General features: G+C 33.7%; 2 protein-coding genes across 4 annotated transcripts; one reads left to right on the top strand and one right to left on the bottom strand.

The window, feature by feature from the left end:
* Positions 1-5,862: 5,862 nt before the first annotated feature.
* On the bottom strand, positions 5,863-9,163 carry LOC104901716 (uncharacterized). Its single transcript, XM_010689317.3, has 7 exons — positions 8,602-9,163; positions 8,251-8,503; positions 7,366-7,569; positions 6,584-7,268; positions 6,386-6,495; positions 6,237-6,296; positions 5,863-6,132 (listed from the first exon to the last, which is right to left on the bottom strand). The coding sequence occupies exons 1-7, from the start codon at positions 8,779-8,781 to the stop codon at positions 6,074-6,076; spliced, it is 1,551 nt and encodes a 516-aa protein (XP_010687619.2). The 5' UTR covers positions 8,782-9,163; the 3' UTR covers positions 5,863-6,073.
* Positions 9,164-13,384: 4,221 nt separating this feature from the next.
* On the top strand, positions 13,385-17,550 carry LOC104901715 (hypothetical protein). Of its 3 annotated transcripts, none has more exons than XM_010689316.4 (10): positions 13,385-13,606; positions 13,678-13,735; positions 13,851-13,997; positions 14,101-14,163; positions 14,323-14,402; positions 14,504-14,558; positions 15,337-15,447; positions 15,983-16,175; positions 16,727-16,797; positions 17,075-17,550. In XM_010689316.4, the coding sequence occupies exons 1-10, from the start codon at positions 13,460-13,462 to the stop codon at positions 17,263-17,265; spliced, it is 1,116 nt and encodes a 371-aa protein (XP_010687618.2). In that variant the 5' UTR covers positions 13,385-13,459; the 3' UTR covers positions 17,266-17,550. The 3 variants fall into 3 exon arrangements, with proteins under 3 accessions (XP_010687618.2, XP_019106900.2, XP_057247299.1); XM_019251355.3 differs by having other exon boundaries at positions 13,404-13,606; positions 15,346-15,447; XM_057391316.1 differs by having other exon boundaries at positions 13,404-13,606; positions 16,727-16,880; positions 17,075-17,158.
* The last annotated feature ends 122 nt before the right edge of the window (positions 17,551-17,672 follow it).

The following is a 17,672-nucleotide window of genomic DNA, read 5'->3' as shown; positions in this document are numbered from 1 at the left end:
ATGGTGAAAGCCGTCGTCGAGATTGCAAAAGATATCCTTATAGACCCGGCCGATCCGATTTAGCAATTGTTGAAAGCACGTATCCAGACCTACAGAACATATTTGGAAGCTAAATATTTTCAAGAAAGAGCTATTTTGGCCCCAACAAATGAGATAGTGGAGATTTTAATGATAATTTCTATCTACTATTCCAGGAAAGAGAAAGTCTATTTGATTCGGATGCTATAAGCAAAAGGAAGAAATTTTGGAGTCCACGAAATATACTCCACTGAATTCCTCAATACAATTAAATGCTCTGGTCTCCCAAATCATAGCATACGATTAAAGGTTGGTGCGCCCGTTATGCTTCTACGTAAATTGATCAAACATCTGGATTATGTAATGGCACGAGGTTAGTCGTCAATCATTTAGTAATCGTGTTATTGAAGCTACTGTTATTTCCGGAAGTAATGTGGTGCAAAAGTTTTATCCCAAGAATGACATTGACGCCGTCGGACTCCACCAAGTTTCTATCAGATTTCAGAGACGTCAATTTCCTTTAATGGTTTTTTGCTATGACTATAAATAAAAGTCAAGGACAATCTTTGTCTCATGTAGCCTGTATCTCCCGAGACCTGTTTTAGCCATGGTCAATTTTATATTGCTGTTTCCAGAGTTACGAGCAAAAAGGTCTGAAGATACTTCCTTTTGACAAAGAACACGGAGTGCGTACAAGTACAACAAACGTAGTTTACAAGGAAGTGTTTTCAAACATATAGATTGCGTTAGAAAAATCATTTATGTAAATAAAAATTTGATGCCTTCATATATGATTATTTAAATATGTTACGATATTTTGATTAATTTTATTGATGATTATTTATGCTATCAAGCAATTAATACTCCCGTGCATCATGCACGGGTCCTAAAACTAGTTAGTTTTATAACAATTCTAATATTATTCTCTATTATTTGGTATAGAGGAATTAGATGGAAAAGAAAGGAACTGGAAAGAAAAAAAAAAACTTACCTATGTTTGGTAAAAAAAAATAACAAGGGATTTAATAGGAAAGGAAAGGAAGGGAAGTGAGAGGAAAGAAAACCTTATAAATCTCCCCTTATCTTTCCTCCCACAATTGGAGGAATTGAGGAAAGAGATAATTAATTAAAAATTGATTTATCTTTTCCCAAATTTTACTTCCCTCCGTTACGTTATTTTTTCCCTCTCACATATAATTCTCCCTCCAAAAAATTACACAGTATATAATAACCTTTTCTCTTCTCTCACGTCAGTTCATCCATAGCCCCCATAATAATATACAAAGGTATGTCTTCTATTATCAGTTTTTTTTTAGAGAATTATATTATCTCAGTTTTTTGCAATTAATATATATATATATATATATATATATATATATATATATATATATTATATATTAATATATATATATAATATATATATATATATATATATAAAACCTAGAAAATTTGCCTACGTGTCACCTCTTTAGGCCATCTACACCATTTGGCAACTTCACTCAACTCTTCAATGTTTCGGATGCCAGGTGTCATGTTATGCTTGATTACGTTGATGTGTCATCCAATACTTCAAAAATTGTCATTCATTCACTCCATACATGGAAACAAATATCAATTACAATCAAATGCAATTCGGTAAGTTTTAAAAATGTTTCCCTACAATCACGCCACTCACTTAGACCCAGTTAAGTGGAGTTGATTTTTTCATCCAAAAAAAATTTTGAACAACCGTTTTACATTGTATACCTACTTCAAGTATAGATACTCCTTAGTCCTTATAAACACTGTCATTTTCTTAGCATACAATTTATATAGAATCCAAAGAAAAAAATATATAAGTTATTTTTATGCTAGAAAAAATCAAGCCAAATATATTTGAAGCGGTTACACATAGTTTTGGTATTGCGATAAAATACAATCCAAAGTAATTTGTTCGAGCGCTCTTCATGTCCAAGGAGATAAATAAATCCAATCATCAACTCTTATGCGTAAGTTTGTGGTTTAATATATGTACTATGAAGGATTAGTTTATTGCTATGAAAAAAATAATAGGATAAGTATACTATGAATGGTACTATGAAGGATTAGTATGCAAACGAATATATTATGAAGGATTAGTATATTATAATCGTATATGAAGATGGGTCTTTAGAATACTATATATGAAGGATAGTTTTAAGGAGAGTGAATCCATTAACAATTATTAGAAGATTAGTACAGTGCTAAACTTATGCGAAAAGATTAGTATGGAGATGATATTCAAAAGCATAATATGAAGAATAATAAAGTATTAAAATTTAGCAACCACTTTATTCATGATAGAATTGAAGGATAACTTCATCTTTTACAAGAGGGTGATTATATGACCTCGGCTTTTCTTTTTTTAAATAATGGAATTAGATTTTCCCATTATATAATATAACTGCAATTTATGAAAATGATGTGAAACATAATATTTTTTTACAATTTTAACAATATTCATGCGAGATATGGAAGGTTATTCACATATATTTTTCATAATTTTAAAGGTAATATATATGGTTCACTATAAGGTTGGGTTTTCAAATTTTTTGAAGGTAACATATACCAACTACCAAGTCCTTATTGAAAGTTGGGTTTTCTGAAATTTTGAAGGAACAAAAAATTTCAAAAATAGAAACCTTATTCACGTGTTTAGAGGAATGGAATCCTTATTGAATGTTGTATGTATATAAAGATTTAACAGCTGATATATTTACTAAATGCAATTTTTCCCTCAAAGAAAAAACAAAACTAAACTGTCAATTTATAAAATAAGTGCTTAACACTTCACCTATATATATTGACTAACGCAATTGTTCATCTATGTAATTTCCTCTTCCCTTAGTCTTCTCAAATCTCTCCACTTAATTGTGATAACGGTTTTCAGTGTCAATGAGGCTCGAAGTAATTCTTAGTATGAATTATAATGACATAAGAATGGTTAATAGAAAATTTATATCTCCTAATTGAGAATCTTTTTTTTTACCAAGAAGACATGGTTTTGACAATTTTACGATCGGGTTGTGTTAGATACTTGGATCTGATAAGGTATACAAGAAGTTTTACTTTAGGAGGTTGTTTGGTTCACCTCAAATTCCACTGGAATTTGGATTTCCTAGGAAGTACAAAATAGGTTAGTTGTTTGGTATGTAGAAAATAGGGAATTTATGGGAAATAAAATTTCCAAGGAAATGAAAATAGGAAATTCATGTGTCGCTCTAATATTGAATGCAAAAATGTACCCTACATTCATCTCTATACATATAAGAAGAGGAATCAATTACAATCTCACACTGTTTTTGTAATTGATGATCTCCCAGGTTAATAAAATGATTATGTGTTTCCGGTCAAAAAAAAATTACAATCTCATTCAACGGCAAGTTTAGAATATTTGCTTCGATTACACCTACCAATCAGCGACACTTAATTGTAAATGATTTTTGCATCCAAAAATTTAAAAAATTGACCATATCATTGGCACCCTACTATTTTATAAATAGTGCTCATATACACAAATTAAGATTATTATCACAAGCCTTCCAATATCATAGCTAAAAAATCATCTTCATTATCCTATGTGAACGATGAAGCCACTTTTGTCAGATTACTTCACAGATTTTCTTAATTACTCGATGTCTCAATTCTCATGGATCAAATTATGTGCTGCAAAAAAAAAAAGCCCAAATAAAATGTTCATGTCTTACGATTATTAAAAGTGTGTGAATTGAAACCGACAAATAGGTAAATTTAGCATATGCATGTGTAATTTTATTAACAGGTCAATCGAGGATTTTATGAGTTTTCAATGAGCACACTGGACCTACAAGACAAATGAAAAATTGATCGAGACCAATAAAATGAGCATATAGTTTTACTTTTGCCGATTATGTTTTTTATTACCTTTGTAGAGGATATTGAATATGATAAATCCTCTTCTATGTAGTAATGTATTGACATGTATCAACTACATCATTCTATCAATAAAGTGTATTGCATTGATTTAGATTCGAATAGAAGTTTATTTGCAAAGTGTATTGCCTATTTATATAACTATGTTATTGCATTTGTGAAAGTATATTAGAAAATATAAAATATCCCATTAAGTAATGATTATAAAGTTTTAGTATTTGAAACTGTAGAACCATTATAATTCAGAAATAGTTGATTTTCAAAATCATATGCATGTTTTGCTTCAGATTTTGTTTACAATGTTTGTGTGTATTTATTTAATAGAAGTTATACTTCATATGACATAATATAGAAGGATTTAGAGGGAATATTATGAAATTAACCTGGGCCAAAAATAGGGGATATAATAAAAATGGTTGGATTTGAATCTCTTCTTCGTTATATTTCATTTAAGCCTTTTTTAAAAAAGAAAATCAGGTATTTCTTCACTATAATGAAAGAATTGAATTTGAGGTAAAGAAGTAAACCAACATGCAAAAAGATAATTTAGTAATCTTCAACCTCCAACGGATAAATAGAGAAAAGTCTTGAAAAAGGGGTTTGAAAATCTAATATGTGTTAAACATCGAGAGATCTAGAATGTTACCACTAATGTAATGTACAAGGAAGTAATTTAGAATGTGTAATAAATAATCATAATATTAATCTACTTGACTATTTAATTTATTTTGTTACATGATCATTCACACTCTAATTCATCTACTAATCTAGTAATCTGTGTTGTTTATCAAATTTGATTAGTTTTGCTCTTATTATAGATGAATTGATCTTTTGTTTATATGCATTGCACCATCTCAACGTTTTAAATTTTGTATTACTTTTGATTTTATTAAAAAAATCTGTAATGAAATTACGATTTGGCTAATCATATCAGCGTTTCCGTTGTCATTCTAATAGAATATTGTGTTTCTATAAAAAAAATTGAATTATTTATGTAATAGAAATTTAATCTAATTATCTCTCGTAGTGTCAAGCAAACTATATTATGGAAAAAATAACTCTAAGATCCGAAAAAAATACATCATATAATGATTAAGAAATATAGAGCAAATCATGACAAAATATCGCAATATCAATTTGATTTTTATGAGCAAAATGGTGATTTAGATATATATTTCAACCTAAAATTCTGAGATACACCTCATTCACGGGTGTGATGCAATGTAAATATAGAGGTTTGAGATTGTTCTTCAATACAATTCTAAGAATCGAAAAGAATATAGTAAGGAATAGATCATATGGTGATTAAGAAATAGAAAGCAAATTAACACAATATGTCATATTTAATTACTTCCTCCGTTTCAAAATAGATGATACATTGTCTATTTATGGGTGTTTCAAAATAGATGATACATTGTTTTTTTTTTCCTTATTTAGTAACTTTTGCCTTACACTTTTACCATTTTACTTAATTAATACATGTGGTCCCCAACTTTTCTTTCTCCCTCCTTTTCACATGGGACCACTAGAATTAATCTACTTCCCTTTATACTACTTAAACATACTTATGAAATTTTGCCTAGGAGTCCGTTTTAATCACAATGTACCATCTATTTTGAAACGGAGGAAGTATAAGATTTTCTTAGTGATTGTATATTTAAATTAATCTAACATGTGTGCTCAAGGTAAAACTAAGAATCCAAGTAACTTTTTTCACTTTGAATGTATTTTGATCCCCTCCCCGATTTGTATGAAACTAATTAAGAAGGATAGCAATTTGGAGCCGGAAACTCAAAACACTTATGGCTCAGATTGTACACGTGTACCTCTCGTAGGGACTAGGCCCTTAAACTAATTTATATTACGTCGAGATTGTCAAAAAAAAAAAATCCAAGTAACTTAGAAGACAAAGCATTACTTCATAGAAAATGATTCATTAATATTGCTGCTGATTTTTCTATCCTATTCTATGTTCAGAAACAAAATGTATCTGCCCAAAAACAAAAGAATGAGAAGTTGTCTCAGTGTTAACCTAGAATCAACAACTCTATGAGAGATAATAATCAGCAGGAAAGTGTTAGAAACCAAATTGTCAGCTTGAGGTCAGCCTGAAATGTTAAGCTGGTCAGCTTTCTGCACTTAAGTTTTCTTGATCATGTATTGAGCTACTTCTTGCACATTTGTCTGAAATCATTAAAAATAAAGCTTATGTTAGTGAGTACTAATATATTCATAATTTGATATCAATTACAATTGACAAAGATATGATATAAGACAAGCATACTTACTAGGACTCACTATTCTTATGCATTTTCTTATGGACTTGACAGAAGTAATTGATTCTGAATCTGCAATCAAACAATCAAGATGAGATTTTTATGTCACCTCAAATTATATGATTGAAAGAAGAAATTGATTGAACAAGATGAAGTAGTACTTTTAACATTTTCATTCATATCTCCTGCAAAACCCTCTTGAACAGCTGATGCATCCTCTGTTAAACCTTGGCTAGTACTCAAATCGCCATCGTTTTCTTCATGAATCAACCTGTATATTCCATGTGACATTAAGAATCAACAACATGAAACCAATACAAGAAATATTCAGAGCAGGTACATGGCAAAAACTGACTTACTCTGGAACTGCAGCAGTAGACCCCCCTGCTGTTGATGGACCAGAATACTGAACTGTTCCACAATCGATCCCCAAATCAGTCAAGAGATCTGTGAGAGAGAAGTCTGGCCCAAAGGCATCAAAATCTGGCAAATCCAAGTCGAAAATGTCTCCTTCCTTTTCTGATTCAGAAGAAGTACTAGTTCCACTTCCATCTCCACTTGTATTTTCCAAATTAGCGGGAACATCAGAACTGTCAAAATCCAGCCTCCCTTTGACATGTTCTCTCTTGCTTTGCCACTTGCTTGTTTTAACAGGCGAAGAAAAAGTACACTGGTTCCGTTCAATGGAAAACTGCTTAGTAGGGCTCACTATGATAGTCTTGGAGGAGATAATAGTGCAGTTCGTGGGTGTAGTCTCAGGAGGGGTGCTATCGTGCTGGGACTTAGCTGTTGAAGATACATCTTCAAGAGGGGAAATGGATTTATCGCTTTGAGAAGAGAGTGCTCGTGGGGGTGTTTTGGGACCCGAAGAATTGGAAGGTGGAGATGATGAAGTCTTATTAAACAAATTTTTAGCTACACTTGATCCTTGAATAGTTGATCCTCCTTGGATAAAGTTAGGTGATAATGATTGGAGAGGAGGAGATTGATGATTACTATGATCACCTTGGTATGCATTGTTTGGCTGTGCAACTGAATTAGTCCCTGCAATAGTTAAGTTTCACAAGATGCAAAATTTAGTAGCGAAAAATCAAGTTTGCAAATTGTATACACATTCATACAATCTTCAACAAAAACCCACCTTTGTCATACAAAGAGTTGTTAGTAACTGGACTACAATATCTCTTTGGTGCTTGAGGTACATCTTGAGGTTCCTTGTGATTTTTTCGCTTTCTTGGAGGACGCGAATAAATGTTAGGTGTTGAGAAGTTGGTATGATCCATCTTTAAACTTTGTGTCATTGATACTGATGTCATAACTGGTGTGCTTCTATGAGTAAGATTTCCTGAAGCCACAGAAAAACAACCATAAGTTTCTATTCAATAGGCCAGTTTCTTCCCTGTTAAATTCAACACTTTTGCAAGTGTAATTGCATTTGCATTGTTCACATCATATAATCCACAAACTCTAGTATTAACTACATCAACTTATACAAGGTTACAATCATTACTTGAATCTTGAACCTGTATACTAAAGTAAACAATCTCATTTGATAAATTTGAAGATGCTAATGTTGAATCACTCGAAATTAAAACGCTTTTTCGAAGTAATATTCATGCCTCTTCTATAATCACACATTCTCAACAATTACATATACTTTAGAATATAGATAAAGATCAACAGCTAAGCCACCCAACATAAGAAAATATCATGTTCAAGTGTTCAACTCAAATCCCTAATTTTCACTTCTTCAGAAACCTGATTTCAGTTTCTACAATGCACTCATTCATGAAACTAGCAAAATTTTGTCAACCTAGAAAATGAAAATTGAAGATAAATGTGCAGAAATAAGTTACACAATACACATGTACAGATTGATACATCTATCTATCGCAGAATTAGAATTAAATCCAACCCTTTAACCCTAAAATTCTAAAATCAATCCAACAAACACCCACCAAAAACCCACTTCAAATCAATCAATTAAGAACAACATAAAAAAGATGAACAATTAACAATTAACAACCTGTAGAAGATGAAGTGAGCATTGACATAGGTGTCGTAAAAGGCGGAGGCGGCGGAGGTGGAGAAGTAATACAATTAGCAGTAGCAGCAGAATTATAAACATTCATAAGATCTTGCATTCCTTGTAAAAGAGTTTGAACTCTAGATCTTTCTTGAGCTAACCCAAATTTCTCTCGTTCTACCATAACTTTCTGCTCTTTTAACCATATATACTCATCTAATAACTCCCCTAAACTCAGTAAACTTTTTGGCGCCTGAAAATTTTCAGCAAAAATTAATCAATCAGTAAAAAAAAGTAAGTACTAATTAAACTATAAAATGAGATAGATTTATAACAAATTAAATTACCAACCTCTTGTAAGGAAGATTTAGAGATAAGAGAAGAAGCTTCAGAGCGAAAAGCGGTTCGAGTTTTCGAGTAATTATTATCAGCAAGGTAACGATCAACGATGAAGGCAACTTGAACTGGTGTTACTTTACCTTTTCCTACATTATTGGTTTCAGTTTTTCTTCCTTTTCCTTGCTTTGCCATTTTTGTTGTTTTTCGAGTTTATCGATTTTTAGTAAATACAGACGGCAAATAGCGTAGCGAAGGGTTGTGGTTGGGTTTTGTTTGCTAGGGATGGAGAAAATTAGGAGGGAGAAATGAGGGAGTTGAATCTGAGAGAGGTGAAGGGAAGGAGGAAGGGGAGCTAAAAATGGTGAAAAGTTGCGCGGGAGATTTTGAAATGGGTTTTTTTGGGTTTAATCAAAGGAAAGTTGCGGGTTAAATTTAGCGGGTAAAATTGGGTGAGCGCCAATTTGTTGTTTCATGCCAATATTTTATTAGTAGTTTGGTACTAATGGTTTATATGACTATTTTAGGTTTTTTTAAGGCCTTTTTTCTGGCTTGTTATTTGATAGGGTATTGTTGGGCTCAAGGAGACGAAATGTTATACGTTCATATAATACGGATGGTAATTTAGCGGGACGGATACGAAGGATGGTACCTTCATGCCTGTACTTGTAAAAAATTGTCATCTTCATCCCCGGCCCACCACTTATTGCGGGGAAAGTTCAGACTCATCCCCGCCTACTAGGTATGTATACCATCACCTGCATAAATACCCGCACCCACTTTGTCTACATTTCATACCCGCACCACCACCCGCATGGGTACCCACACACGCTTCGTATCCACATATTTATATTTTGCAAGAGAAAATTATTAATAATATAAGTATATAGTTAAAATTTTAATAATAAATATGCGGGGCAGACGGGAATGGGGAAACTCTCCTATTTGATATGCCCAACTGCTATCCCTATTCATATAGTATATATGTTTTTTTTTTGGGGTTAGAGGGTCTCTTGAATTTTTTAAGATAAATAAAAGTAAGTTTTACATTTAGAAACATATTGTATTATTCTTCTTTATAATTTTAAGGAAAAAGAAGATATTAACACATTTTAGTAGAAAGAGGTATAAATTGAAATTGAGAGGCAAGGGATAAGTTAAGTTTTAATGCTCTAAATCATAATGATATTGCTATAAGAAACTAACTTTTCTTCCAAAACAAAAATACTTCCTCTCCTCAGGTAGTATCGTGTTGAATATTGTGTTGACTTATTGTAGAAAAATAAGGTAAAAAATAGTACATTAATAAGCTCTTATAAATTCAAATAAGTTAAGAATATATTCAAGTAAGTTGGGCTCGTACTAAACTTGTGTTGAATTTTAAAATGATGTCCATTTTTATTTTTTTTTATAAGGAAACAAGACTTAGGAAAGCCCCTCAATGGAGAGGCCAACCTAAAACATCCTTTCGGATGCAAAGAGAGAAATCAAAATCAAACGCGGAAAACAATATTGAAGATCCTGAAAGGTATGGCCACGATGCGCCATTATGTCGGCTATCTTGTTGGCTTCACAAAAACAGTGTTGGACCTGAAAAGCATCAAATCGACAAAGATTGGCATGAATGTCGTTAACAATGTTACGAATTTTCCAAGGGACTTTCCAGACTTTTCTAACAGCATTAATCAAAGCTAAATTGTCACCCTCGATAACAATATTAGAAATATTAAGCGAAAGAGTCGCAACAAGTCCCTCTTTCATACCCCAGACCTCCGTCTGGATAATAGAGGAATGGCAACCTAAAGAAAGACCGCCAGCCTAGAGGTGATCAAACATGGCCCGGCCCGCTGGCCCGGCCCGTTTTTGGGCCGGGTTTGGGCAGATTTTTTCGGCCCGCGGGCCGGGCCGGGCCCGGCCGGTCATTTTTTTTTTTTGTTTTTGGGCGGGCTTTGGGCAAGCTAAAAAGACTTTTTAGTCTATTTTTTGGCCCGGCCCGTTTTGGCCCGCAAAAGCCCGCTAAGCCCGGCCCGAAATAGCGGGCTTTGGACACAAAAATTCGGCCCGAATTTAGGCCCGGCCCGGCCAATGGGCAAATTTTTTTGGCCGCGGCCCGGCCCGAACCCGGCCCGGCCCGGCCCATGATCACCTCTACGCCAGCCAACAAGACCTCACCATTCGAATCACGGATTACAAAGCCTAAGGCAGCACTGCCATTGGATAACTTCGAACCATCAAAATTTAACTTGAAAAAACCCCTCTCAGACGGGGACCAAACAGTTGCAATACCAGACCTTTGAGGAGAACCACTATTGCTACCCCCCTCAGAATTGGAACAACCAACCGGATCTCCAGAGAGAGCCTTATCCCAAGAAGAAACAAAGGAGCTAATAATAAAGGTAGCCCTCCTAGAAGAGACCATTTCACTATTAAAAATTAGTTTGTTCCTGAAATGCCAGACAAACCACCAGATAAAGGAGAATTTAGTTATATCCAACTTCGAGGAAACACTATGGCAGGCTTCCAAAGCAAACCAAAAACAGGAGAGGTTCAGCGTTTGGAGACAAGCAGGAGGGATCACCCAATGAAAACTGGCATTAAGATGACGAAAAATATCAAGAGTGAAAGGGCACTCAAAACAAAGGTGACCAATCGACTGTCCTGAGTTATATATTACAAAACACACACTATTGAGGAAGAAAAATATGGCTTATTTCTAAATGGGTTTTCGTCGGAAGACCATCATTACAAGCCTTCCATAAGAAAATTTTAATTTTAGGGGGAACAGAGAGAGCCCAAATCCACCCATACTCAACCTTTTCCGTAGAGGCAGGAAGCATGCCTTGGGCAAGCAGAGCCCCATTTTTGACTGAATATTCACCATCAGCCGTTAGGCCCAAATGAGAGAGTCGGGTTAAGGCTCAGAAGGGATCTAAATAGAAATAATTTGAGCAACAATGTGAGGAAAGACCAAAGAAAGTAAAACCTGAGTGTTCCACTGCCCTGGAGCTGAAATGCAATGATTAACAAAGCAAGCCTCAGTCCCCGGGGTTGGAGCTATAATAGAGTTAAGAGGGTGCTGGCACACCCAATTATTCGACCAGAACCTAATACTTTTACCATCACCAAGATGCCATCTAAGACCTTTTTTAAAAGTATCCCTCAAGCGTAAGAGATTACGCCATTGCCAAGAGGCAGACTTGGAGGCTTTTATTGTGAAAAGATTGGAGTTCTTAATATAACGCTTTATGACAAGACGAACCCAAAGGTTATTATCATCTTTTATGAGTCTCCAAAGAAGCTTCATTTGGAGAGCATGATAAGTGATCAATAACACTTAAACTCATCATCATCACTTTCGCCCTCACAAACCTGTGCAAGGCTAATACTAGTAGACACTAGTAGGCCTAGGCTAAACTCATGTTTGTCATTTGTCATATTAGCTTTCATACAGTCCTAACGCATACCCGACTCTAGCTTATATGGACCATGAAATTAAGATAAACATGGCCCAAAAAAGCCAATCTTAAGACTCTTTAAGAATTTCAAACCACGTTAACAAAGGAAAAGTTTTTAAATATCAAAATGTATCTATTATATACCAAGAATGTCTTGGTCTAGTGGTTAAGATTGAGGTGCTGTGAACAATAGGGGCCTGTTCTCTTCGGCATAAAACAGTTGAACTGAACTGAACTGAACTTATTGGAGATGAACTGAACTGAACTTAACTGAACTGAACTGAATTGAATTGAATTGAATTGAATTAAATTAAATTAAATTAAATTAAATTAAATTAAATTAAGTAATAAATATATAAATAATATTTTAAACAATAATAATATGAATATTAAATAATAAGTATAATGATAAGTAATAATAATGAATAATAATAATAGTATTTTGGATATTTTTAAATAATAGTTATAAATAAATAATATTAATAATCATAAATTAATAATAATAATAATTAATGATAATAATGATAATTAATAATTATTTTTTAATATTATTTGTATTAATATATTAATACTTGATGATGATATATAATAACAATAATATCTAAGAAGTAAATTAATATTACTATTTTAATAATTAGATTTAATAATATAAAATATTTAGTAATAAAAATAATGATTGGGTTGGACCGCGAAAAATTACATCATAAACCGTCTTGACGCGATTTGATTGGTTTATGGGCTAAAAAAGTGGGTTTATTTGTGCTTTGACCTAAACCATGTTCCTCCTAATAATAATAGTAATAACAATGAGTAAAGCTATAATAAACAAAATAATATATAGAAACAACAATAATAATAATAATACTTAATAGTAATGATATATATTTAAATAATAATAATAATAATGATGATGATGATAATAATAATAATAATAATAATAATAATAATAATAATAATAATAATAATAATAATAATAATAATAATAATAATAATAATAATAATAATAATAATATAAGAGTAATTAGTAAAATAAATTATACCAACATAATAATAATATTTAACAAAATGGTTATAAAAGAATGGAGCTGAACTAAACTGAACTGATTAGAGCTGAACTGAACTGAACTGATGGGAGTCGAACTGAACTGAACTGAAAATAAGCTGGGGAGAACAGGCCCTAGGTCACAGGTTTAAATCCCTCATCTCATTCTTTATATTTTGTACCGCTTTCGTGGCTCATATGGATTAAAAGAAAATGTATCTATGATCTCCGATAGGAAAATTGTACATTTTTCGTTGTTTTTTCAAAAATATATAAAAAAAAAAAGAGAGGGAGAAAATTGTACAAATTGAATATTTTCAACGGGAAAAACTTCGGTCCGCACTTAGAACTTGGAAGAGAGCGTAAGAGAGAGAAAATGGCGGCTTCTACCACGGCTCCGGCGACGGCGACAAATTCCGATGAATCGATGAAGATAGCAATCGCCATGGCTCTTCTCCGATCAAAACTTCTCTCTCAACCTTCTTCTTCTTCTTCATCCCGCGTTTTTCACTGGAAACAAAAGGTCTCTCTCCTTTCTCTCTCATCATTTGAATATGAATTTCACATTGATGACATTATTTGCTGCAATTTCAGGCGAAAAGTCGTAAGCAAGAAATTCTCCGACTCTCAGAGGAGATCAAACGCCTCGAAGGTTCGCAATTGCAATTTCTATTTGACAATTTTGAATTTTCATGTTTATATGCTTCGTGATTATGAAATTCGTTCCTTTTTTAGTTTATTTTATCATGTGATTTTTTTGGAATCAGATGATTTGAGCTGTGATTTGTATCCGCAAAGTGCGTCATGCAAGTGTTATTTCTTTGATGATTTGCAAAATGTAAGCTCTAAGAAGTTCACAAATGGTGATGATCATAGGATGAATGATGTTCTTCACCGCAGGTTTCTCAGACTAGGTCTTCTCTCACTCTTGACAATTCAGTTTATGAAATTAAAGAAACATGGAAATGTTTGAACTAGAGTTTTTGTATATTGGATGGAATGATTTTGATTTTGCAGTACGTATGCAGAAGAGGATTAAAAGAAGAACTAGCAATTCGACCGATCAAAGAGTATTTTCAGGTTACATTGCATTCTAAATCATCATTAAAACTGAATTTTCAGTGCTTTTCTGCTTATTGTATGATATTGAGAAGAATATGAAAAATAAGGCTACTATATGGGAGAAATATGGCTTAGATTGTGGAGATTTTAGTCAACTTTTGCTTTGCTTTCAAACAGAGTTTTCTAAGGAAGAGGAGATAGAACAGCTGAAGATTTCAGCTGAGTTTCTTGTGGATCTGTGTGAGATGCCCATCCCGGTGAGATGTGGATCAAGAACTTATGTTGAGTGTTGACTATAATCTGCAATATAATAATTTTTTGCTAATAAGTTCGAATTAATTTTTATAAACTTGTCTAGGTGAAGAAGCCTAATTTTGCAAACTTGGCACATCAAGCGGTGGATTTCATTCTAGGTTAGGAACTGGTATTGATCTTAGTCTTCTACTATTTCTCCTATATAACTGGATTTTCTGTAAGTTTCTTGTTGATGAGTGAACAAGTTTCTAATCTCCCAAGTATCCTTTGCGTTTGACTTGAAAACTTGTTATTATTTCTTTTAGCTAAGTTTAACTGCCTAGTATACGTAGGACAGGTTTGCTGACTGGTTAATGGATTAATGAGACCTTGACATTATACTATGTGCAATGTTAGGGGACAAACGATTGATTGAGCCTTCAATGATCAGGTTAAGATTTTGGTTGACTTGAAACTTACATGATACCAAAGCAAAGATATCCAGAAACTTGGATTCGAATTGTGGGGGAGCCTATTTGAAGGAAAAGTATTCTAGCAAAGACAGAGGATGACCCTCAGGTTGTTCATCCGTAAACCCATATGTATTCGTGTGAGAGGCTTCTAACCACTGGCGTAAGGGTTTGGTTGAGTTGGTCTTCTCATATGTTTTTAAATTGTTCATTTTTTTTTATCACATTGAATCTTTTCCTGGAATTTAGCTGACTATTTAGCCAGGCATTAGGCAAGAAAAGCATTTCTTTGTCTTTTATTTGGGCAATGATATTCTGTTACTTCATTCAAAAGCTGCTTTAGACCTTTTCATCTGCGAGACAAGTCAATATCAATACGCAATCCATGCATGATAATATTTGACCGTTGTATGCCTGTATCTTTGCATACTACTCTATATGATGATCCTTAAATCTAAAGGAGTGATTACTTTGCTCTTTAACAAAGGTTCTCTAGGTCACTTATTGTCGAAGGAAAAGGATGCAGCTCTGATGGAAGGCACCATTAACAGCTTGATTGTACATTTAGTCAAAAGGATGTGCACACCTCTGGAAAATGGTAATTTTTTTGGCTTCTCATTAGTTTACATGCAACACTATAGGTCCATATCTGGTGGATCAAGGTTATATTATGCATCAATTGTTCATGGCTTTGCCTTGATGATCTATTGGCATTATGGTTTTAATATTGATTCTGAGGTGCAGTCGTTGCATCTTTGGCAAAAACCATGTGATTCATGTTTATTGTAAAATTTCCTTTCCAAGGATAGTGAGGGTTTCTTCGATGTACTGGTGCTATGGAAAGAGGCCATGCAGAATTAAGTGGAGTATGACATTGAGATGGACTCCCTTAATCATAATCTCACAAGACATTGTTGGAAAATAGAACTTACCTGTTCTTCTGTCCATGATTGTGGCGGTTAGTTAATGATTTAAATTGTAATGGCTGTTTGATATAATAACAGCAACAGTTTATTTTTCCACGAAATGTCGTCTGCATGTATGTTGGAATATTCGTCTCTCTCTATCTATATTGCCAATCTCTTGCTGTACAGGTTCGTCTGGTTCCTGATCTTGTTGTTTTATTGTTTCAGAGCTACGTGACCCTGAAACCGATGCACAAGTCCATATCCAGTATATTATCCGCATGCTTGGAAGCGCCTCTTATGTAGGACAGAGAATCCTGCTTTCTGTCTGTCACAGGATATCAGAACTAGCAGAACAGTTGCTCTCCCTGGATCCTTTTGATGAGTCTTTTGCCCTTATACACGATTCTTTGTTTGTGATGTAAGCTTTCACACTTGTACATGAATCAAGTTTCTTTTGAGCTTCATTTAGACCCTAGACTAGCCTATTGCATCAGTTGAGGTTATGCATTCTTATTAAACCATTGTGGTATTCGGTTTCTATATGCTTTGATTTAGTTGGCCAATTTCCTCCTGTGATATGATGTCCATTGCCTGCACTTGTGTGTTTCGTATGATATATATCTTATCTTCAAGCTCCCATATCCTAATTATCTATGTAAAAATATCCTCACTGATATCGTGTTTTCTAACACAAAATGTCATGTAAGTTATTTTAAAGTGCCATGTAGTCCAATTTTTTTTATCAAATCTAACTTTGTTTTCCATGCAGTCCAAATTTTTTATAAAATCTAACTTTGTTTTCTCCATACGCTGGTCTTTTGACTGGTTGGTGGTTTTGGTATTTGCTAGAACCATTTATATATACTTGTTTTATTAGATTTACAGCATCTTATGTATTTAGTTGGGGTATCATCTAGTTCATGGGGTATTTACTTTTCTTACACGTCTTATATATTGTATGACTTGCAGGATACAGCTTATTGAGCTCCTACTGTCGGACTACTTACTCATTTGGTCGAAGGATGAAACATTTGAGATTAGTATGTGCTTACCGTGCATTATGTTACCTCCATAAATCTTATCGTTTTTGAGATATCTTGCTTATTAGCAGATATGATAAAAGGTATTCTGCTCAAAAGATGATTTAGTACCTTTGGTTTGTCTCAAATTGTTGCCTGGAACAAAGTTTTCTCAAACTATAAACCAATTTCATATAGTACAGAAGTAATATTGTTTCTGTCAATCATCTTGGCAACTTCTTTTGCATGTTACAATGAAACTGTAGGAAATTGACGTGCAAGTGTAATGTGATTGTAGGGTTGTTTGAGGAGTGGCTTCCTTCGTTTCTTCATGCTCGTAAAACATTGCAGTCAATGGAGAAGAGGTCAGGGCTTTATGCACTTTACATGGATCGAGTAACTGGTGAGTTAGCTAGGCAGGTTGGCCAAGTAATGTCCTTCCAGAAACTAAACCAAAATATTCTTGATGAACTGTTAGCTGATCTATGATTCTGTATCACCTACTTATCTGGCCTCGGAAGATAGTTGCCATCAGAAGTTCTTTTATTTTTGACCTAGTTAGTACTTCTTAGATTATCTATTTTGTCATCGAGTGTCAAGCTTGTGCAATTAAGTTCAGGTAAGAATAAGTGACTGCTGTAAATTGTGAATCGATATAGGGTAGGCTAATTTCTTAATTCTTTCTTTTTTTGGGTATGTGCTGGGATATCATGTTTTACCTCTAAGGCTTAAACGAGAAGGTTATATCAGAGGGTTGGCTATTTTTACTATATACCTAGGTGTACCATAAGCCCATGAGCATGGTACATTCGGATGTTTCAAAGAGGGTTTGTACAGGCTAATAGGCTTGAGCCGCTGAGAAATGATAAACATCTAATTGCTAGATGTTTATAAAC

The sequence above is a fragment of the Beta vulgaris genome, chromosome 8, assembly GCF_026745355.1.
Source record: "Beta vulgaris subsp. vulgaris cultivar EL10 chromosome 8, EL10.2, whole genome shotgun sequence".
Lineage (NCBI taxonomy): Eukaryota > Viridiplantae > Streptophyta > Magnoliopsida > Caryophyllales > Amaranthaceae > Beta > Beta vulgaris.
The sequence above is the reverse complement of the archived record's forward strand: the minus strand, read 5'-3'. Positions and strand labels throughout refer to the sequence as shown.